Source organism: Numida meleagris, chromosome 1 (genome assembly GCF_002078875.1).
Source record: "Numida meleagris isolate 19003 breed g44 Domestic line chromosome 1, NumMel1.0, whole genome shotgun sequence".
Classification (NCBI taxonomy): Eukaryota; Metazoa; Chordata; class Aves; order Galliformes; family Numididae; genus Numida; species Numida meleagris.
The window spans coordinates 175,257,799-175,280,490 of NC_034409.1; the positions used below are offsets into that span (position 1 = coordinate 175,257,799).

Here is a 22,692-nt window from a genome sequence, read left to right on the forward strand (position 1 = left end):
CTAAGCGATTACTTGAAGAGACACTGTTGTTGCTCTTATTCAACTTTTTAGAGTGTTTTGAAGAGAGATGAAGTCATGCGTCATTACTCAACCTCTTGAAGTTTGTGTAACCCCTTCAAAGTAACATTTTACCTTGCCATGTTGGAAACCAGAGTTGTTTACACAAAGTGCAAATCACTGGATTAGTTTTCATATGAACTTTCTTAAAAGTATACTATAAAATCAAGTTGAAGAGTGTGGGTTTGAGGAAAAGATTAATAAAAAAGTACACAGTGAACTCCAGGAGAGTGATATTTCTATAAATAATTAATAGCTAAAAGCCATTTCAAAAGGATTGGTGCCCTACTCGGTCCATTATGAACATAGACACTGGATCTTTCAAAAGCTCTTAAAGTCACCCTTCAAGGTTTGTTTAGGTTTCTGTCTTTCTGAAGTTGAGTTCATTTTATGATAAAGAAAATGCTGATGGCAAATATTGTGAAGATTTGTTTTCTAGTGGTAATATGACACTATTCTCTGGGCAGCTACCTACAGCAGTAGAGTGTTTACAGATATCAGAAGATATGAAGCACTTTTAAGGAAATTCCTTTAGCAAGCGTTAGCCACATGAAACTCAAATATACATTAGTGATAGTATTTACATTTAATAGCATTTAAAAAAAACGGTGCAGGAAGTAGTTGCATACATCACTAGGTAACGTTTTGAGATACCTATGTGTTTTTATGGATACCTAAGATATTTATATATATTTAAATGCAGATTGCTTTGTTTAGTTGTACGTATTTTTGTTCTCACATCTCACATTTCCCTTTTTTTCCCTAAGACAGCAGTAGTGGTGCTATATTTGATAATGATAGATAAATACATAATTTCCATAAATATAGACTAAATATCTTGAATGAAATACTCTTCAAACACAGTGGGTAATTCTCCCTTATATACAAAAAACTTGCAGTCAAATCAGAAATGAATGAGAGAGTAGAAGTACTATCACTCCCTCTTAGTACGAGCTTGCATTTAGACCGAGAGAGGACCAAGAAGTCAGTTCTTCAAGTTCATGTTGGATTTTATGGCAGTTTCAAGCTTAGAATCATGATTCCCTAAATCTCTGTCTGGAATGGCTTTGGGAAAAGACAGTAAGTGAGCATTACTGTGAAATAGTAGCTATATCATTTCCCAGTGTAGGTACAGGTAATTCACATGATTAAGTTATACTGGCAAATAATATTTTGCAGTTACGACATTGCTTAACATATTTCTTGAGTTTTATAAGAGCTTATTTTAAGAAGCATTCACGTTGTTTATTTTAAAATAACAGGTCAGTGCTTAAAATTTGCTTTGATTGGTAACGTATTAAAAGAGGGTAGGCTTCAATATGAAATCTGTACCCAAAGGAGAGCTCAGTGACCTGAGTCCAGTCATCTGGGGCATATGAATCTTAAAAACTTAGGCAGTAGTAAAAATTATTAAACGGCAATTGAATGGTCTGACTGTGTATTGTACGTGTATGTGTATGGAATTACATGTTAGAAACTGTGGAATTCTGTTAGCACAATTTTTAGACTTGACTTTTCAAACTAGTTAGTTATAGGTAATGCTGTCTCTCAATATGCTCAAGTAAGATCAGATTTTAAAATCAATTTTCCTATCTCTTTGTCTTTGAATCTGTGTTTTAAGGATTGTGGAGCAATCATAAATACAGCTTTTTGATGCTGATGTTCTTTGTTGTCTCCCATGTCCCCCCCTCCCCAGTCCCTTTGTGAGGAGAAGAGGCTGAAGAGTAAATAGTTTTAAATGATTTTGCTATAGCAGTTCAAATGCATTAATGGTTTATAAATGAAAGTGAAATATTTTTCTTTAATTTAAGTAATTCAGAGACCATATGGTACATATCTTGAATCACCAAAGTGGTTAATTGCATGTTAAATTCCTTTCCTCTTCCCTAGTGTAAACAACTGCAAAAATATTTACATTCCATGCCTTGCTAGATTTATTTATCGTTTTATAATAAAAACACAGAAGTGTTATAAATTGAAATCTTAATCTCTTGCTTGACTTGCTTTCTAAAGTGTCAGTGATGTCTCTGGGTGGGTTTACTTTGTGCTCTCTCCCACTCCTAACACAGAAATGCACGACACTGAAAAACTAAGGAGTACTGGCATTAAGCAAGTTACAAGATGTGGTTTCATGAAATTAACTTTCTGTTATTCTGAACAAGATTAGAAACTGCAGCAAAGGAAGTGGCATTAGAACTTTTTATTGGATTTTTTTATTATTGTGAAACTCTAGAATCACGGTGATGTAATTCTGTAAAATTTGGAGGAGTTCAGGTCAGAAATACAGAAAGTAAGTTGACCACAGAAGTGGATGCATACCTCTGAAAGAATTGTTCCTGTCGCTCAGCAGGTGCTCTAGGTTTTCCTCACAGGTAGCCCTGGGCATGAACTGTTTGTAACATCTGCACCCCAAAACTCATTAAGTTGTTTCTTCAAGTGAGAATAAATTGAGGATGTCTTCAAAGCATGCTGTAAGCTTATGTAACTAATATAAAAGGGGAAAGAAATACTCTCATTTGTTACAAAATGAAGCAGAGAATTCTTTTAGCTATAAAGCCTTTTCTCATTTCATAAAATGAATGAGTAGTTTAAATTTAACAGTGGAAAAATAAATTCTGTGATGGGACAATTTGGCCTCCCCAGAATACATGCTCTTGGCAGCAGAGCTGGAACTTTGGAACCTGGCAGGCACGGCCCAGGCTTCTGTTGGCAGCTCTGGGCTTCTTGCTGCAGCCACTACACACAGGCAGAAAGAGCCAGAAGAGCTTTATTTGGCCAGCCTCTCAGCTCATCTACTGCAGACTTGATGCTTCTAGCAAAGTGAGTGCAGAAGAGACTCAGGAAACAGCATTCATTCAAGTGGATTAGCACACTAATTCTAGGAGCCATTGGGGTGCAAGAGTGAGGCTTAAACTTTCTGTACTTGATGACTGGTGGTGATTGCAGTTCTTTGCGGTGAAACCTTCTCAGTGTCTTCCTTGAGTTTTGAGAAGCACATTGTTGATCTTCTGTCTGGAAAAAGAATATGAGTTTGAAGACCATGCAAATGTAAACTGAAGTCAAAGGAAAACAATGAGACCAGATCTCCTGGTCATCACATAATAGTTTTTTATTTGCTAAAAGTGTTTTTTTCCGCTGGTGTATTAAAATGATGTGAGCACAGCTAGCAGTACATCAGAACAGGAAACCTGCTGAGCTGGATGTGCAGCATCCAGTCAGATCTGCACCATACAATTAATTGACTGTTTTTCTGTGCTGAAAAGTGGCGTTGGTGTTCTTGATCTGTAGAATGTGGCTTTCTGTGTTCGTGTGTATAGCTAGTCAGATGAGGGAAGGGATTGTCCTGCTCTGCTCTGCACTGGTACAGCCTCACCTTGAGCAATGGGTGCGGGTTTAGACCCCACAATGTAAGGACATAGAACTGTTAGAGAGCATCCAGAGAGAGCTACAAAGGTTGTGAGGGTTCTAGAGGCCAACATGTATGAGGAGGCTGAGGGGAGGCCTCATGGCTGTGGCAGCTCCTCACAGGGAGCGGAGGGGCAGCGCCGAGCTCTACTCTCTGGTTCAGTGACAGGGCCCGAGGGAACGGCATGGAGCTGTGTCAGGGGAGGGGCAGGTGGGGTGAGGGAAAGGGTCTACACCAGAGGGTGGTGGCCACGGCCCTGTTCAGAGAGAGTTTGGACAATGTTCTCAGACATAGGGTTTGATTTTGGGTGGTGCTATGTGGAGCCAGGAGTTGGACTCAGTGATTCTTTTGTGTCCATTCCACTCAGGATATTCTATTCTGCTCGCCTCCAGCTCCCACTGTGTTGCCTGGCTGACACAGTGTCACAAGAGCATTGCCTGTGCTCATTTTCATTGTGCGTATTTGCACACCAGAAGTGTGTTGTGGTGGAATTTCACTAACATTGATAAGCCTTGCTTCTTGGCGGATGAAAATACTTGTACTGATTTCCATGCTAATTGCTGTTCTGTTCTGAATCCCGAGTTACCACAGCCTGGAGCTTCTTTGTGATTCTCATGAGTATTCCACCACTACTGGTAGCCAAGTTCAAGGGCATTAGGAGCAATACTATCAACTTTCTGCCAGATCCAGGAGTTCTCCACCCAGTAGCCCCTGAGACAAGTTGGCTGCTTCTCCATTGAGTTTCCTGCCAAAATAAGAATTTAATTAAGAAAGGGGAGGGGGGTGGCACCGAATATCATCCCCATCAGATCATGGAAACTGTTCAACAGCATGCTCATTGTTGTAATTACTGTAGCACACATTTTGTAATTAGAAGACTTAAATTATGTAAATACTTTTCTTAATTTAGTGTTGGGTCTTTTCAGGTTTTCATTCTCACTTGTGGTTTTTGTCTTAAGATGCAAAATAAAAAGGGGCTTAAATATACCTCAAAATATCTAAAATCACAGCACAAACGGCTGAAGAGCATTTTGACAACTCCAAGCACTAGTCAAGAATTTCTGTAGTTCGTTTTTCCTTTTCAAAGGAAGTAGGAGAATGTTATACAACTGATTTTGTGTAATTAGTGGAGTCTATAGAACACAGTCAAGCAAAAATTAGGGTATTATGTAGCGACTTACCTGTAGTTTTTTGCTTTTGGTTTTGTCTTTTCAGGTCACATATTAATTTTTAAATGAGTTGATCTTTGTGATAATCTTAACGCTTTTAAGTTTAGAAATCAAATTATTAAATCTTAAGTTTCGTAGTCTTCAAACCAGTTTAGTTTCACTGAGCCTACGATGTTGTTAAAAGAAATAAAGTGTATTAACTTTTAAATAGGTGTATTAACTTCTAAGTACAAGTGGTAAATTATTTTAATTTCTCCTTGAGCAGTAGTCTTATACTGTTATACACTCCAGAGATAAAAGGATAAATATTTCTGTCCCCCCACTATAATGGCAGCCTCTGTGACTAGTTTGGGCAAGACACCTAGATTGAGACAGCTGTTAAATAAAATGAACTGAATCTTACCCTAAAAGTATATCCTACAAGTACTCTGTTAAAATACCTGAGAAGGTGTAATGTTGTATCTGTATGGTGCATGTATCAGTGAGGTATTTTTGTTTGTTATGGGAAGGAGTGGAAAGCCTTCACACCTTGGTAACATTTCCGACGTGTATGTAAGGGAAGATTGATAACGGTGGTGGAGAAAAGACCCCTTTAATAACTGCAGTGGTTCAGTCGCACACCTTTATTTCAGTCTGTTGTGTTGAATAAAAAGCAGGCATGAACATGATCCATGAATGGCATATTATCATAACCCATGGGCTATGCTGTAAAATGTGCTGTTTTATAAACTCCTGGAATGAGTTCATGGAACTTTTTGAAGTAGATGATTACTCAGTCTTCATTAACTTTCTAGCTGCTTACCAAAAATATAGTGTTTAATAAGGAGTGTGCTCTAGTTCTACATGTCTAGCCTTTATCCTTTCCAAAAATGAAATTGATATGTCAGTTGTTATTTTATATGAAGAAATCATTCAGCTTTGTGAATAACATAGTTAAGAAGTAAAGTCATTTTTCATCTATAGGTAGTTTTATTAGAATGGAATTTCATGCTAAAAGGTGAACCATTTAATTTTAAATGCATTTACAGTGGCGTGATTATTTTTTATTGATCATAGAACTTCCTAATGGAGTACTAGCCTAAACATATCAACAAAGCTAAGTGCTGGGTCTTACACATGGATCATTATAACCTCATGCAGTGGCATATGCTTGGGGAAAAGTGGATGGAAACTTGCCCAACTGAAAAGGACCTGAGGGTGTTGGTCGACAGCTAGCTGAACATGCATCAGCAATGTGCCCAGATGGCCAAGAACAACAGCAACCTGGCCTGCGTCAGAAATAGTGTGGCTAGCAGAACTAGGGAAGTGGCTGTCCCCTTGTTTGTGACACTGGTGAGACTGCACCTCAAATATTGTGTTCACTTTTGGGCGTCTCACTACAAGAAGGATGTTGAGTTGCTTAAGTGTGTGCAGAAAAGAGCAATGGAGCTAGAGAAGGAACAAGTTATGAGGAGTGGCTGTGGTAATTGGGGTTGTTTAGTCTGGAGAAAAGGAGGCTGAAGGGAGAACTCAACGCACTCTACAACTCCCTGACAGGAGATTCCACAGTGTCAGTCTCTTTGCATAGAAGACAAGTGATAGGACATAAGGAAGAAGTATCAAGTTGCACCAGGGAAGATTTAGATTGGATGTCTGGAAGAATTTTTTCATGGAGAGGGTGGTCAAGCATTGGAATAGGTTGCCCAGGGCATCAGTGGGGTCCCCATCTGTGGTGGTATTAAAGAGACATTTTGATGTAGCACTGGAGGTCATGGTTTACTGATGGGACTCAGTAGATCAGGTTGATGGTTGGACTTGGTCTTGAAAGTCTTCTCCAACCTAGATGATTCTGTGATTCGGTATTTTTTTGTTGACTATAACTTTATATTGTCTGTATAATGTAGGAATAGTTTTTTTAATACGGGCAGGTCACTCGTTGTGGGAGTAGTGGATGCACTTTAATGTTACCTGCAAACAAATATTTGAACAAAGTCCAGTATGGAATGTCAGTTACTAGAACTGCATTGAATTGGGAAATGTACTTGAGTAATATAGTAGATAATGAACAGTGATGAAATACTGAAGATAGAGAATGAAGTGAATGTGGAAACGCCTTATCAGAAACTTTGTTTGAGGACTAAAAAAAATTAAGAATATGCTAAAGTTTTCCATACTCTATGTAGAAAAATCTGTACTGATTATGAAAACATTTAAAAATTATATGTATGCTTCAAACCTTACTAGGATGTACTGTGCTTATTATCAGATTTCCTGGATTGTTGTTTCCAGTATGAAAAAAAATCTCAGTTGCGTGATGCCTTTGAAAATTGTTATTATCATAGAAACATAGCATCATTAAAGTTGGAAAAGACCTCTAAGATAATCCAGTCCAACCATCCACCTACCAAAAATGTTGCCCACTAAACCATGTCCCTAAGTACTACGTCTCCCCTTATTTTAAGTACCTCCAGTAATGGTGATGCCACCACTTTACTGGGCAGCCTGTTCCAATGCCCATCCACTCCTTCTGAGAGGAAATTATTCCTACTATCCAGTCCAAACCTCTCCTGGAGCAACTTGAAGCCATTCCCTCTCATCTTACTGCTGCTATCTGGGAGAAGAGGCCGATCCCCACCTCGCCACAATGTCCTTTCTGGCAGTTGTAGAGAGCGATAAGGTCTCCCCTGAGAGATCTTCTGTAACTCTAGGTATCTAAAAGTGTGTTTGTTTTGTGCTATCAATGAAGGAAGACAGAGTTGTCTATACCTTACCTGTGTTAGGCATCTGTCTTAAGCCAGATTGACTCATCATCTATGTTTATCTTACTCCCTCTCTCTTTTATTTTTTTTATTTCTTCAATACCATGTTGTTGCCAATGAATTTTTGAATTCTTAAACTTCATTATATTTGAGAGCTTCCCCAAATACAGGGAGAGAGATGAGTAGCGTCTTTGCTTGGTCTTTCTGTATCCCTTCCTTTTTCTCTTTTGAAAGGAAGTGATGTGAAGTTTCTTACTTAAGTATACTAGCAATCACAAGGTCAAACAAAATTTTTTGTATATGGGCAGAGGGAACTGAGGCCTGTTTTCGGTACAGACTGAAACAAGCTTTTGGTCTTAGATTGCTAAGAAGCTGTTTTCATTACTTACTTGTAATAGAGAGTTTCAGTAAACCTGAGAAATGGAGTAGCTGATCAGCTTAGAGGTGAAGATGAGCTGTTTTAGTCACAGAGCATTAAATGTCTTACAAAAAGGACTAGATCTTCCTTATGCCAGGATATTCCATGGATAATTGACATGAGGAAGGCAAGATGAGCAATGTAATCTGGACTGAGGAAGACATATTGTCCTAGTTATAGTTTATACGATGCGTATTTTCTTTGTAGCAGAAAAAGCAACTTGAGTCACTGAACAGATCTATTTGGAAATTGCTTAAGTTTCTGAGTACGTGAAACCAATTCTTCGGTAAAGCTTTCCACATGCTTGAGAGAGTTGTACTTTCAAGTTGAAACTTTGAATCCTCATTTTGAAAACTTAGTATGGAATAAAGTAGAAGCTGTCATGATTTTCCTGTAGGCTCTCTGATCTGTTTCAAGCTGTGCTGTTAGTTTAGTGATTATGGTTATAATTAAGGGACTAGTTAGAAAAATTATAGGCATTAAATGCAAACACAGCAACCACAGTATTTTTCAGAGCAAACTGGAGAATCTGTATCCAAGCTGAATATTTTTGTATGTTTACATTATAATGAGATATGATATAGTTGAAGTTTACTTTAAAGGAAGAAAATTAGTCATTCTCAAGAATTTGCATCATCATGCCACAAAACCCACAGGAAAATTGAGGACTGGGAACATTTTTTCATATTCCCTAAAAGTCGGACTTTTACTTTAAAACAGTTGTGTAGGCTGCTAGTGGAGTCAGTCATTCATAGCAAATTCTGTGTATTTTTGACACCTGTCTTGGGATGGAGGTAACTGCCTCTGAATGGCTGAATTGCAGCTGACTTTCAGAACTTTACTTTAGGGAAACATATTTTCAGCCCAGTCAGGGCCATGAGAAACCTTATCAAGTTGGCTTTGCTTTGAGCAAGGGGTGGACCAGATGACCTTCTGAGGTCTCTTTCAATCTAAATTACTCTGCTGCAGTCAAAGAAAGAGAAAATTAATGGCTTTATTTCTGTGAAAATAAGGCTGATACTTTTGATTTTATCTGCTAAAAGAAAAAACATAAGAAAATTGTTGACACCAAAGAGCTTTGTAAAAGAAGTCCACCATCACTGCAATGAGTCACAAAGCAAAGTAACAATATATAAATGAATAACAATATAATTACAGATGGTAATCTGCTATGTAACGTGCAAACAAATCTTTGAACAATGACTTGAGCATGGACATAATTCATCTACCTATGAGTTTTTGGTGTAGGGGAAGCTGTATTTTATATAGAATTAAATGCAAATCCCTATGATCATTTTGTTTGTGGCAAATATTTTTAGATGGGGCTTTTCTAGGTGTGATAGTGCTGTGACCAATACGGAAAATGATAAAATATGAAGTTACTTGTATTAATGTAATTGTGTTTTTTTTGGAGACCAGTAGAACAACATGGCTGTTACGACATCTGGCTACGTTTCTTTTTTTTGCATCTTGCTTTTCTCTCCTTCTGACCCTATTTGTGTATGATTTCAATTATTATAATCAGCATATTGGATGTACAGTATTTAGCTTGAAAAAATGTTTTTATAATAAAGCATGTGTTCATTCTGGGTTTTCTGGTGGTGGTTTGGGGTTTTTTAGTTCTTTTTTTTTTTTAATCATTTCATTTGTAATGCTAACAGATTTTTTCTATCATACTTAAAAAACGAAAAAAAAAAAACAAAAAAACAAACAAAATCCCCCCTCAAAGTAATTTAAAAGGTTTAAAAGATGACTTGTGTTCTGAATTTTGTTTTCTTGTTACAGGCCTGGCAGCTGAGATTTAGTCATCTTGTGGGCTATGGTGCCAAATATTACTCCTACCTCATGTCCAGGGCCGTCGCCTCCATGGTGTGGAGACAGTGTTTTGCTCACAATCCGTTTGATAGGTAAAAATAGAGAAAATACTAAGTACCATGAAGTGCTGTTCTACTTGCTTCTGAAAGAGGAAAACAAATGTTATGCTTGGGGCAGCACAAGTGGTTGGGCTTTTTCAGTTCCAATTAATTTTTAGCCTTTTTGTTGATTTTAAGAGTACAACAAAATAGGAGATGACCACAGATAAAGTATACTTTCAGACATAATCATCAATGTAAAGAACTCATGCCTGTGTTTTAAGATGTAGGCTTGCCAGCTGGGAGGCACTGAAATCCATATTTAGATGTAATTAGAGAGCTTGATTTTCATAGGTGCCTAATTAATTGTAATTTTCTATTGAAATCAAAAGCAACTGCAGGTATTAAACAAGCTTCGTGTCACCAGCTTCAAAGCTAAGCTTAGCTATCCTACTCATTTTGCTTTGTGAAATTAAAAGGTAAATTGCAACATCAAAAAATTTAACTGTTCTTACCTCTTAGGTGTATGTTCTAGGGATTATAACTAAGTAACTTTTTCCACAATGGAAGCTGAAACGTTGTTCGCATTTTAACTTCCATAAACACCAGCACATATTGATATGTATAAAATTTGTCTAGTTCAGTTAATCATAGTATATTTTTAAATGTAATTTGAATCCAAGGAGTCAACATGAGATCAAGGTGGTCATTGTTTCAGGGTGGAAGATCTCAGTCCATCTCTGCCTTTGAATTATGTAGAGATCCTAGAAGCAAATACAGCTGAAAGCTGGACAGGCTCTTTGCAGATGGCTCTAACATCCATGTTTCTCCAGGGCAATGGGTGAGCGTTACCGTAGAGAGATGCTGGCACACGGCGGTGGAAAAGAGCCCATTCTCATGGTTCAAGGTAGAAAAACATTTAGAACTGTTTGATTGCCTTGATCAAGAAAGAAATAATGTAACAGTATTTCCCAATTTGTTTTTTATAGTTCGTTTTTATTTTATTTATTGGATTTGTGAAAGAAAACCTTTTCATTTATTTAGTTAAGTGAAGTGATTGTCAGCTTTGCATCAGTCAGTGATGCACAGGACAAAACAGACATAGAAATAGGGCAAAATGTCGGCAGTGTTGTATGACAAAGTAGTCTAAAGAATTGAGAGTAAGAGCACTTGAAAGTAACAGATGACAATTTTTTGATAGAAAGCATCATCAAAGCATCATCAAAATAGCTTTAATTCTATTATTACTTTGAATATAAATCCTCGTAAAATGGAAGTCTGAAGATTGTAATAAAAACCTGGTTCATTATTCTTCTCAGTACTGTATTTCCCTTTTGAATTTGGAAAATAGTTTTTTCAAATCACCTATAGCAATAGAAAATATCCTGTGCTTCATGTATAAAAAAAAAAAAAGTAACGTGAGGAAACTGAAAAAATTTGAGAAACTTTAAATCTGTCAATGAGATAAGGATAAAGACTTCTCCTCTGTAATGTTGCGCTATTCAAACCAAACAATTTTGCATTAGTATCACTATTCCTGATCTGATAACTTGGTAAGCATTTTGTCTGAGAAACATTTTTCAATTCACTTTGAAATAGTTAATTATGAATATTAATTAATCAGCCTCTGATCACTGCAGTTTTGAAGACTGGAAATTGCATTTTTTAATCACATAAGTTACAGAGTGGTAATGCATCTGTATTACATCATGAGCTCAACACTATTTCAAAGTAAGAACATTCAGTTCTTTAACCTATCTTTTTACGTTTGAGGCCATAACCTCTGCTCTCCTTAAACTGTATATAGATGTATTCTCTAGATTAGTCTATTTATATTTCTGATCTACAGGGTTACTTTTCCTTCAGCATGATTTTGCATCTTTTAGACTTACCTCTCTTTTCTGCTCTTGAAAAGTGTAACCTAACTGTAAAAATGGCAGCTCAAGATTGTGGACTAAGTAGTTGCAAGATAAAACTTATATCTTTACAAGCAAATCAAATTGTATTGTAAGACGTATTGCAGAGGAAGAAAGAACATTTTTAGACACCAGTTATGTTTGTTAACTTTTCTGTTTCTGGAATGTATTTTCACTTGTTGAGTGTGGAGTGGAGTGCCCAAGAGGCTATATGGAAGCTCCTGGCAGTGTGCTCTCTTGAATCAAATATCATTTGACAGAAATGTGTAAAATGCAGCTGTGAATGGACTTATCAAATCTACATACCTAGAGCTGTCTTTCCCCCCATGCATTTGAGAGAGCGCAGTAGAACACGGTACAGTCATTTTGGGGCTGAAAGTGTGCATCAGTCATTTTGGATAAAAGTTGTAACTGAAATTAATGCGAAGAAGTGGCATCGTAGTTCAGGAAATTCAGAATTTATTTTAAGCTTAAAGGAAATCCAGATTTGATGAAGCATGGAAAAGTGCAGTGAAAGCACACGAGCAAATTCACCTGTCTTGTAATGCAGTAGTCAGATAGATGTTCTAGGCATTTCAGTATTCATATTCCTTATGCTTGTAGTTCTCGATTCATTTAGTGCAGATCAGTGAGCCCGCAGGATCAGTGGAGAATGATGAAAAAGTGATAGCTGTGCATCCTGGTCTTTGAAGAAAAGAGCAAGCTGTATTTAAGGAATAGTTGTTTTATTTGATGGTAATGGTAGAATAGCGTAATTTTTTCTGATGTGACTAAAAAAAAATCTATGCATTTAAGAAACAGAGGTTGATATTTCATTTTTCATTTTTTTTCTTTAAAATGGTAAATTCTTAAATCACTAACTAGAACTGCCTGTCACTCTAAGGTTTCCTAGTGCACCTGCTGGCATGTTTGTTCACACACCAGAGGAGAACCAGACAGGAGAAACTCCTCTGCATCAGAAGACAGCTGACATTTTCACAATGTTTTCACTTCTATATTCTGAATTTCTTCAATATTACTTTAAGCAGAAATTAAAAAAGATATTTGAGATCATAAAAATTATCAGGAAAATGCATTTATTAATTGCAGATTCCTTGCTTGTGCTTGTTGTGACTTCCATTTGTAGACAGTGTGAAACTTAAGCATGCACAAGTGACTCCATGAAAAATTAAATTCAGGTGATTCAGGTCTTTTAGCATGTTAATGATTTGTTTGCTTATTTGGGTTATTTGAGATTAAAGCATAGAACACAAATGATGGAAAAGATTATTGTATGTTTAGATTTAATCATTCTGTGTTTATTAGAAAAAAAATGAGAATCTGAGGAGAAAAGTAGGACCATTTACTTGTTCTTTCATTTGTTTAGGTTGCTATTTCAAAATGCTTCTTGCTGTATTTAATCCTTTTCCTTACGGATATTCTGTAATACTTGATTTCCATTTTTGGTTGGCTTTCATCAGTTGCAATGCAGCACTTAGCTGGTTTCCTGAGTAAAGACAAATTCCACCAGACCTAGCAGCTTGGGGATTTTATTCTACTTCAGAGAATCAGTTCAGATTCTGAGCTCACTAGTGTCCTATTTAAAAAAAGCCCTACATTCTGTATAGTTTGAATTTTGTTTTTCTTTAATAAAGGAACACACTTGCTCACACTTGGCTTCCGGATTCATGCATGCAGCCTCACCCTTGAAGTGCTTCCGTATCTCATTGTGCAGTTGGCCATATTCATTGATCTGATAACAGATAACTTCACAAGCACATTTCATGTATTCAATTTCTTTGTTATGATTTTCTTCTCAGAAGCTGTCTATTGTCTTTCTTTTGTGCTTGAATATGACCCTCGCTTTTCATCTTTCAGATGTAGTGATTAGGGAAGATAAAAGATCTGACCTGCCACCCAGTGGAGTCAGTGACAAGATTCATGTTTGAACCAGTCTTTCATTAGAAAACACAATATACTTTTTTTTTGTTTGGATTTGATTCCCTTGGCATTTTTTCCTATTTAAAAAAAAAGCTTTTTGAAACCTTGTAAAATATTTTCGGAAGTGTCACCTTTTACCTTACCCCTTTGGTAACCTACAAAATACAAAAGTAGTTATGCATGCAGATAGCAGGAGGAATAAAAAAGAAAGAAAAAAAAAAAAGGAAAATGCTTTGTCCGAGAGGTTTCCTTTTTTCCTTGAAGAGAAAATAAAAGAAAATACAGTTTGAGATGAACTTGGTGTCTCTGTTCGTGTGGGATATCCAAATAGCTCTCCTTCATAGGATTACATGGCATTAGGGATTTCAGACCCAGGTCTCTTCCAGGTCTGGTCACAGGTCTGAACAAGCTTCAGGTGTGCACCATCCCTCCCCTCTCCTTTGGCACTCCCCAGCTGGGAAGAAACCCAGGTGCATTGGCAGAAAGTGAATTGCAGAGTGGAAAGTACAGGGCTGGGTGATCTTGGAACTGAGAGTGTGGAACAGACTCTGGAGTGTGCTTCTCCCGCAGTTTTGATGCAGTTGGATTGCCCTTCAGGTTTCTGAAGAAGCCCATGTGCAAAACTCACATGCAGTTATATTCTTCACTGATTAATGCTGCATCGTATTGTAGGCAGTCATTCTCAGTTGTGTTCATGCATAGTAATCAGACCAACTAAATCTGTAAATAAACATTCGTTTGCTCCAATGCAGTTTGAAAATTTGTTTTTCTATGCCTCTAATTGTACTTGGTGGAATAATTACAATTTGAAGAGGCTGTAAAGATCTTCGGATAATGCTTGTATGGCTCTTTGAAAGTATAAAATATATGCATAAATTGTAAAGGCGGTGTGAGTGGTAACATATGTTAACTCAAAGTACATGGACTCAAAATAATTAATGTTCCAAAGGGGCAGAGGCCAAATTCTGCCACAGGCTTTATTCTTCTCCCAGTTTCCAGTGATTGTAGGTTATAGCTAACCAGCTCTCAAAAGGGTGTGGTTAACCACAGTGGTGTAATGTGAAAGACAACTTCAAAGCAGGGAAGATAAGCTGTGCAGTTGCCTTAGGCTTGGGAGAGACTGAGCTGAAATAGGAGTTGGTCTGAGTGTATAAAACACACTCCTTGATTTTAAAACTGCAGCCATCAGACCGCATGGACATCTTACTGAATCATTAGACTGAAGGGCTGAGTGCATACTGTTCCAACTTTTATGTATTTTAATGGAGTTTAAAGGGAGACATAACCATTCGTAGCACTGCTGGGCAGTGTAAGAGGTTAAAATATGGAAATAGCATCAGTATCTGTTTCTTTTGGAGTTGTCTGCTCTAAGATCTGTAGTTATTTATTTTATAAGAGCATGCTTGTTTTACTATAGAAGTTCTTCAGTGATGACCTCAGTTACAATTTGTTCTTCCCCTTCAAATGCAAATTCTTTTAGTGTTTGCTTTTGATGTCAGTGATGGGAAAATAGCATTGCTAATGCACGAAATCTGAACTCTATTTGCATTATCAGCAGTTGGAAGTATGGTCTAGGAGGTCATTTGACATCACTATTGCCAGAAAAAAAACTGAATTCTGCTACGTATTTGAAATAAACCATGTGGAGACTAAATGCATGTAGTTTGCACCAAGTTTTGAGAGAGATCTAGTAAGGCTGCATTCAGCTGCACTAAAATACATCTGAGAGTATTGTAGTTCATTGTGTTTCTTTTATTCGTTTTATAATACCCAAGGATGGAATGGTTTTATTGTGATTTGCTATTCTTCTACAAGAGGGACATTAAATCTACTTAAAGATAATAACAGCATTCTCAAACCTCAAAACTGAGCATTGTACTGCTTGCTTTTCTTCTTTTGTGACATACCGATGATCAGCATTTTAAGGTTGTCTATAGCAAAATAAATTTAGAATATCAAAAGAATCATTCAGGCAGGCTGGCTTTTATAAACTCAGTAGTTGAAGGTTTTGTATTTTGGGGCTTGCAGAGGTGGAGGTTGTTATATTCATTATGGCTGTTTTTATACTTTAATGAAAAATGTTGTCTGGGCAGTACTACAGTCATCCGTCCCCATTGATACTTGATAGCAGATAGCATATTGGCTATGGAAAAAAATGCCTCCATTATAGAGCATCTTAAAAATTGGAGAGTTCATAGAATCATGGAATCATCTAGGTTGGAAAAGGTCACCAAGCCCAAACCATGTTGAAACCATGTCCTTTAGTGACATGTCCACAGGTCTCAAATACCTCCAGGAAAGAAATCATTTCACCTAACTTCACATTTTTATACCTGCTAGTTAGTCATCAGGGTTTCCTTTCTGAGGTTGTTCTTACTGTTCACTCTCTAGAAATAGAGCCAGTTCATTCACATGTAAATACCTGAGGTAAAATGAGGCAAAAAAAAGGTGAAATGATTTACAGTGTTGGAACTGGACCGCTTCTTCTCCCTGAAAGATGAAGGTCCTCTAGTTCTGCATGACAATGTATATTCCAGTGGACTGCCATGTGAGTCACCTCCTTAAGGCATTTTCTCCACTTCTGAACAAACTGCAGGAAAATAGTCAGGGTTTAAGCTGTTTATCTGAAGGAAATTTTCTAAGGCTGTTACAGAGCAAATACACATCTCTCCCAGCCACCCCCATCAGGAACCTGGGATTCAGTCTGCAGTGGGCCCTCTGGGGAGCGTGGCTTAGTTGCCGGTATTGGAACACATCTGTTTCCGTTTTCATTGTGAACTAGAAGAAATTCCACAGCAATTTTATTAACATTAGATTACGAATCTACAAAAACTTACAAAGAACTTAGAGGTGTTAATTCTGTTCTCTTTCATTTTGAAAATGTCTTGATGCAAACTTCATCTAACAGCATTTCAGTCAACCTATATGTAGTATGAGATTTGCTTTCCTTTGAGTGCTCGCTATTATCCACTGGGTCATGGCAGCTTGTGTTGACACTTGCAACATGTTTAAATCAGATTGAAATGGGATTCTGTCAGGTCTCAGCAAGAAATTCTTTCTTTTCGTTGCTCACTCAAAATTACCTCGAGCCCGTCTGTTTCCTGGTGGGTTTTGAATAATTGTGCTTTAGTGAAAGATTCCGGTCTTTTTGCAGCAGGCAATTATAATTTCCACTGAAAGCAAATATTGTTGAGGATGTGAAAGAGTATAAAATTATGTACAGTAGGTACGCTGATCAGAAAGGGTAGAACGAGGTTATATTTACGTTGGCAGTTGTCAGAAAGAACAGAACACTTCAAAGAAGTATGAAGATTAAATTTTACATTATTTGGCAGCCATACTGTTTTTTTTTCCTGCTACGGTAATGCAGTAAATTTTCATATGTAATTTCAAAAATATTAAGAACAGTGAAAAGATCCAGCACTAATTTAGTATTTGTTATGAAGAAGCATCTGAAAATAATTTACATGAGATTCTCATGCTTTCTGAAAACTGGGATTCTGGGGAGGAAGGTGTGAGATTGTCAGTTGTTCTGCTCTTAGAACTACCTGACAAAATACTTGAGTGTGATTGTTTCTTGTGCTCATTTCCCTGTCTGTTATTCTGTAGCCAAGTGATACAAGTAGCATATCTACTAATGAATATTCATAGAAAAAGGTAAATCCCTGTACTGTAAAAAAAAAAAAAAAAAAAAAAAAGGCAAAACTAAAACTGCAGCACATTGAAAATACATGCTTGGATATGTTTCATGCCTTGTGAAATATTTCAGAGATGTTTGTACTTTAAATACTAAATTAAATGTTTTTAAGGTGTGTAACACTGAAAAAATATGTTGTTTTTCTCAGGCTGTGTCAATCTTGAGACTCAGCAGATAAGGATTTAGATCCTTCCCAATCACTGATTTCTTCCAGTCATTTGGAAGTGACTGCTTCTAGCTCGTGTTTTGGTTGCATTCCTTTACAAGAGATATAATTTGCAGCCTAAGGAAGATCACAGCGATAAAAAAATGTTCACAATCTTGGAACCTGTCAGTTCTGAGATAACATGTACCAGGCAGCTTGATACAATCAACTACTCCCTATGCATTACAATTGCTTTTATTTCTTGGAAAAAAAAAAAAAAAGATAGCTCCTTCTGTCATATTGTGACAATAAAAGCTAGCTAATTTTAATAACTTTATTATTGGCAAAGCTTTTGAAGTGATACTAAGTGATAATGCTAAGAGTCTGCTAAGAGTCTGTTGTCTTAATTTTATAGGTATGCTTCAGAAATCACCTTCAGTTGAAGATTTTGTGGATGCCCTTGTTTCAGACTTAGACCAGGACTTCGAAACGTTTATCACGGACTCATAAAAGTATTGAACAGAACTGAATTCTTTTATGGGATATAACATATATCTTTGTAATTGTGTTTACAGTGTTGTGACTGGTTTTGCTTCTTAGTAAACACTTGTATGTGTTTGAATATTCATGTTGGTGGAACAGTAATAAATAATTTAATTGGATCACATGGCTTCATTTATGAAGATGATGACTTTCCATTCCACAGGAGCTTAAGCACAGAATTTGAGACAATAAATACTCTAGTACATACTGTTAGAAAATCTGATCTTGTAGCAGCAGGTGGTTAAGAGGGAATTGAACTCATCCTCAGGGTTGGTGGAGCGGCGTCTTTCATGACACACATTGGTTTGGTGTTAGCACATAACCATCAAATGTCATGACCCAGAACTGTTTGCATGGGTATTTCTCACTTGGTCATGGATTTTCTTTAAAATTGTTTAACCTTATTCCTTATGGTATTTCTGAATTGGGGAAAAACAAATTGTGTTTGCAGTGGAGAAGAGAAACTGGAAAGAAAGTTGAAAGTTACAGTTGAAAACTAGAAACTATCTAAGAGAGGGAACAAAAAGATGGAAGAAGAAAAGCTGTAGTTAAGCAGGTGTGTAAAGGAAAACATTAGGATGAGGAGGAAAGAAATACCATGCAACATGAGAAAAAGAGGCAGAGGAGTAAAAGAGGAAGCTTATAAGTGCTTCACAGTGGAAGATAACGTGGAAGGTAGGCATGCTATGATGATCCAGTCAGTATATGTGTGGCCGTATTTGCAAGTAAAAATAGTATCTTTTGTTATATAACGCTGTTGAACAAATCTTCAAATTTGGAAGAATGGACCATTCATCATATCAGGTGCACAAAATGTGAGGAGGAACGTAGTTTGCAAGGTATAATAGAACTGGTGTTGCTATTGAATTCATAGTTTTTAAAACATCCAACTGAATTCGTTTTTTATTTTTTCTAGGCTTAATTTTTGCAGAGCTGCCACTGAACTTCAGTTTTCGTGGGTCAAGAATAGTTCCATTGTTGTCTGAGTTTTCTCCCATTTAGAGGGCTGGAACACCTCTTACAAAGAGAGGTTGAGGGTGCTGAGCATGTTCAGACTGTAGAGGAGAATGCTCCAGGGAGACCTCATTGCAGCCTTCAGTATTTAAAGGGAGCTTGTAAACAGGAGAGAGACAGACTTTTTATGCTGAGGGGAGGTTTAGGTTAGATGTTTGTTAGGAGAAAATTCTTTACTCAGAGTGGTGAGGCACTGGCTCAGGCTGCCTTGAGAAGTTGTGGCTGTCCCATCCCTAAAGGCGTTCAAGGCCAGGCTGGATTGGGCACTGGGCAGCCTGAGCTAATGGAGCGTGTCCCAGCCCACAGCAGAAGGGTTGGAACTGAATGGGCTTTAAGGTCCCTTCCAAACCATTCTTTGGTCCTGTGATTGTATGACCTTTTACCTGTTTATAGTAGCGGTTTAGGTTTTCCCACGTTACTTGAAGGGCTTTGCTGGGTGAAGTATATGGTAAATATGGATTTGCAGGTGTTTTGATGATTCCACTGCAGAGAACAATTATTGTGGAAATACGTTGGCGAAGTGTGCTGCTTAGGTATGACCTGAATCTGTTCCCTGCATGATTGTTCACGTGGAGCTTCCCTTTCGTAGTAAATGGATGACATGAAACTGTTTCAAGTATAAAAGGGTGGGTTTAAGTGCAAAAAATTCATTCAAAACAAGATGTTTTTTCAATATAGTTAACTCCAGGTAGGTGGAGCAGCTTAAGGTTGTATATATTACATAGTGGGCAGTAAAGGAGACATTATTAGTGAGGGTTTCTTCCTGAAGTAAATTCTGAAATGATATTTCAATGCTTATTTAAAAAGAATGTGGTAAGTTTTCCTCTTTTCAAATAGCTTTGTCTTTTTGAGGTCCTGTGTATGTTGTTGCAAAAGGTTTCATATGTGTTCATGTGTTTGGAGCAGGGGAACCAAGGCTGAGAGATGAGAGCAATTAGCTGGAAGAGAAGCAAGTGAAAAATAAAGATACGGGCACTGAACAGGAAGAAAAATGAGTGTTTCGGAAGAGATCAGTAAGGATGAGAATTGAGTAGGTGATTGGGGCCCATTTTCTAACAGAATTTGTGCTGTCAGATTTTTTTTGGTAACTTGCACTCTCATCTTTTCACTTTGTCTGTTTTTACATAGGGGGAATTTGTCTTTTGTGATTAGTACTGCCATTCTATTAGATCTGATTTTGGACATTTTTAGTATGTTTTGACTGAAGGCAAGCAGACCTGTTTTCAGATGTTTCACCGCTAAGCCTCCGTCTTGTGTCTGACTGGCTGCGTTCTGCATCTGCTCTTGGTTCCTGGGAGGAAAGAGTTTAGCAAATGAGGTGGGTATGTCCCTGTAAGTCAAGTGATAAAAAAAATAAAATTAATTTTAGACATGAGTGAAAACACATTGTGAAGATGGTAGTTCTCAAGAGGAAACAATAACTCATGAATGTAAGCTTCACAGCTTCTTGTATTCAGTGGAAGTGTGGGAAATAAAGGGTGTCACCAAGGGAGTCTTGTGCTAGTTGCATGTTTTTTGTACTAAGCAAACAGCCCATAATGTTTGTCTGGAGCTGGCATGTGTTAAAAGATTCACTGAGACAAAAAGAACTTAGGAAAAGGAAATCCTAATGCTAACATGAACCTTGGAGCATTACTGTAAAGAAAATAGAGCATCATTATTGGTGGAATATAAGATCCATTTTAAATTTAGAGATTGCCTGTGGGTTTTAATTTGAAAGAAATTGATGTCGGTTCTAGAATTTACATACTTTATCAAAATGTATATAGTAGTCATTGCTTTATGCCTGTGGCCTCTCCTGCTTCCTTAATTTGCTGTTTCGTGTGATCCTCCTGTAAACAGCAGCCCTTGCAAGTTCTTGTCAGAGTGGCAGCAAACAACATCTTCCTAATACTGAAATCTGATATAGACAAAGAAATGAAGAAAACTTTGTCTTTTTCCAGAGTGGAGTGGACTTCAGCTTGTTGCCATAGATTCATAGCTCTTGGGACATTTGACAAAGATGGGACCTGGTAGAAAAATAAATGTATCTCTGAATGGCAATTTCAGGGATTTTTTTTTTTTTTAATTTATTTTTTGTGAAGAAACTCTGTTGATGCCACTGATTTTTGTTTTATGAAATAACCTTTGAGGATTCAACAGTAGACACCATTAAGCCTCTGGAGAAGGTATTATATCACCACTCCAATGCTTACAACAGAAAGGGAAATATTATTCTAGGTGATTTTTTTTCTCCTTTTTCGTAGTTTCTGAAAATGCTTCCAGCTGTTCAAATGTCTGATGCTTTTCCCTTTTTTTTTTTTTTTTTTTTTTGGAGAGACTTTTATTTTTCAGCAAATACTTGTACTTTCAGTAATGTGAGATCTCTCTTGTGACCAGCAGCGTAACTCTTCTTAAAAGTAAAAACCACTGTAATCCTTTTCCAGCATTCCTTATTTTCCCACTGGGGCTGCTGAACTGGCTGCCTAAAAGTGGCTTTAGAGCCCTGTAACTCCATGTCGTGCTTTTAATCTGAAAGTGTACTATGTTTTGGATTTTAGCTGCTATAGAAAATAAGTAGTGAACATCTTTCTTTAGAGGAAATTATACCCTTACGCAATTCTGAGATAATAACATGCAATTAAGACATACCGGAAAAAACACACATGGGTTACGTTGGATTGTCTGAGGTGTCGGCTTTGCTTTTTTTTCATGTATGATGTGATTGTTTTTCTGATTCACCTACGGTAGACTGAAATAAATAATAGCTTAATAATTGCTTTCTGGTGGTGTAAATGCAACTGGTATGGCAGCTGAGTAAAGAAGGCAGGGAAGAGAATGGAAATAGAGCAAGGAAATGTTGAACATAGGTTAGAAACCAGGCATGAAAAATGGTTGATACAGAAGCAAAATGACCCCTGAGTTACAAGCAGGGAGGCTAAAATGGGGTGTGTTTTTTCCAAGTGTACTTGCAAAGCAGTTAGTCTACAATGGACATTACAGCACTGTTGCTGACAAAAAGGAGTTCACGAAGATTTCTGCTTTGTGAGCAGTGAAAAGCCAGATGGAAGAACTCAAGCTACATGCTGATAAAATACTAATTCTAAGATGCTGAGTAGCACCTTGTCCAGTGGGTCAAGCATAAATCAGTGTGCAAAATTAAAAACGAATCCCATCAAAGTCATGGAGCTCAGTATCCTGGATGATAGTGAGGTGTAAGTGAAGAGCATGGATCATCGTAATGGTAGTGTTGATGGCTCGGAAAGGATGCGTTACAGATTACCAGATGATTAAAATACCTGAATCATGTTATAGAGGTTGAAAGGTTGAACACTGGTCTCGCAAATAAGTGTCTAATGAGCTGATAGCTGAGATTAGGCACGTTTACTCCCAAATTTTAGTTTACTTTTTTGACAGCAGGGACAACTGAGCACTGCAATACACACAAAGGACTGTGCTGTGGCTGGTTGATCAGCATGAGGCACGTCCATGCAAACTGGACAGTTTTTCTAAGAAACATGCAGAAGTTCAAATGATTAATTCACAGAAGCCCCATAGCCTCAGTTACAAAAGTGGACAGTCATCTTTCCTGGGGGCTGTAGATGGAGTGTTTTTGGAAGGAAGCTGCTCCGCAAGGGCAGCAGGTCCCCGCTCACTGGGTCACCGTCCTGGTCACAGCTTCATGGCTATGAAGGGGTTGATGAGAGCTGGAAAAGCAGTAGGAGCCAAAGTGTTTCCTTGCTGCTCATTAAGTGGGAGGCTGTGTGCATATGGCATTTCAGAGTGCTTCTGGGCAAAGTAGTGGAGATTTTCTTTTCCCAGCGCAAGGGATTTATT

At 37.4% G+C, this 22,692-nt stretch overlaps 1 protein-coding gene across 2 annotated transcripts in view; it reads left to right on the forward strand.

Annotated features, from left to right (window-relative positions):
• Positions 1-17,984, forward strand: part of MIPEP (mitochondrial intermediate peptidase) — a 68,843-nt gene extending 50,859 nt beyond the window's left edge. The window contains exons 17-19 of one of the 2 annotated variants that reach the window (XM_021379308.1): positions 9,574-9,695; positions 10,475-10,548; positions 17,735-17,981. In XM_021379308.1, the coding sequence (XP_021234983.1) occupies positions 9,574-9,695; positions 10,475-10,548; positions 17,735-17,829 (291 nt within the window). In that variant the 3' untranslated portion in view covers positions 17,830-17,981. Of the gene's footprint in view, positions 1-9,573; positions 9,696-10,474; positions 10,549-17,734 lie in introns of both variants that reach the window. The other variant, XM_021379329.1, reaches the window with a different exon arrangement.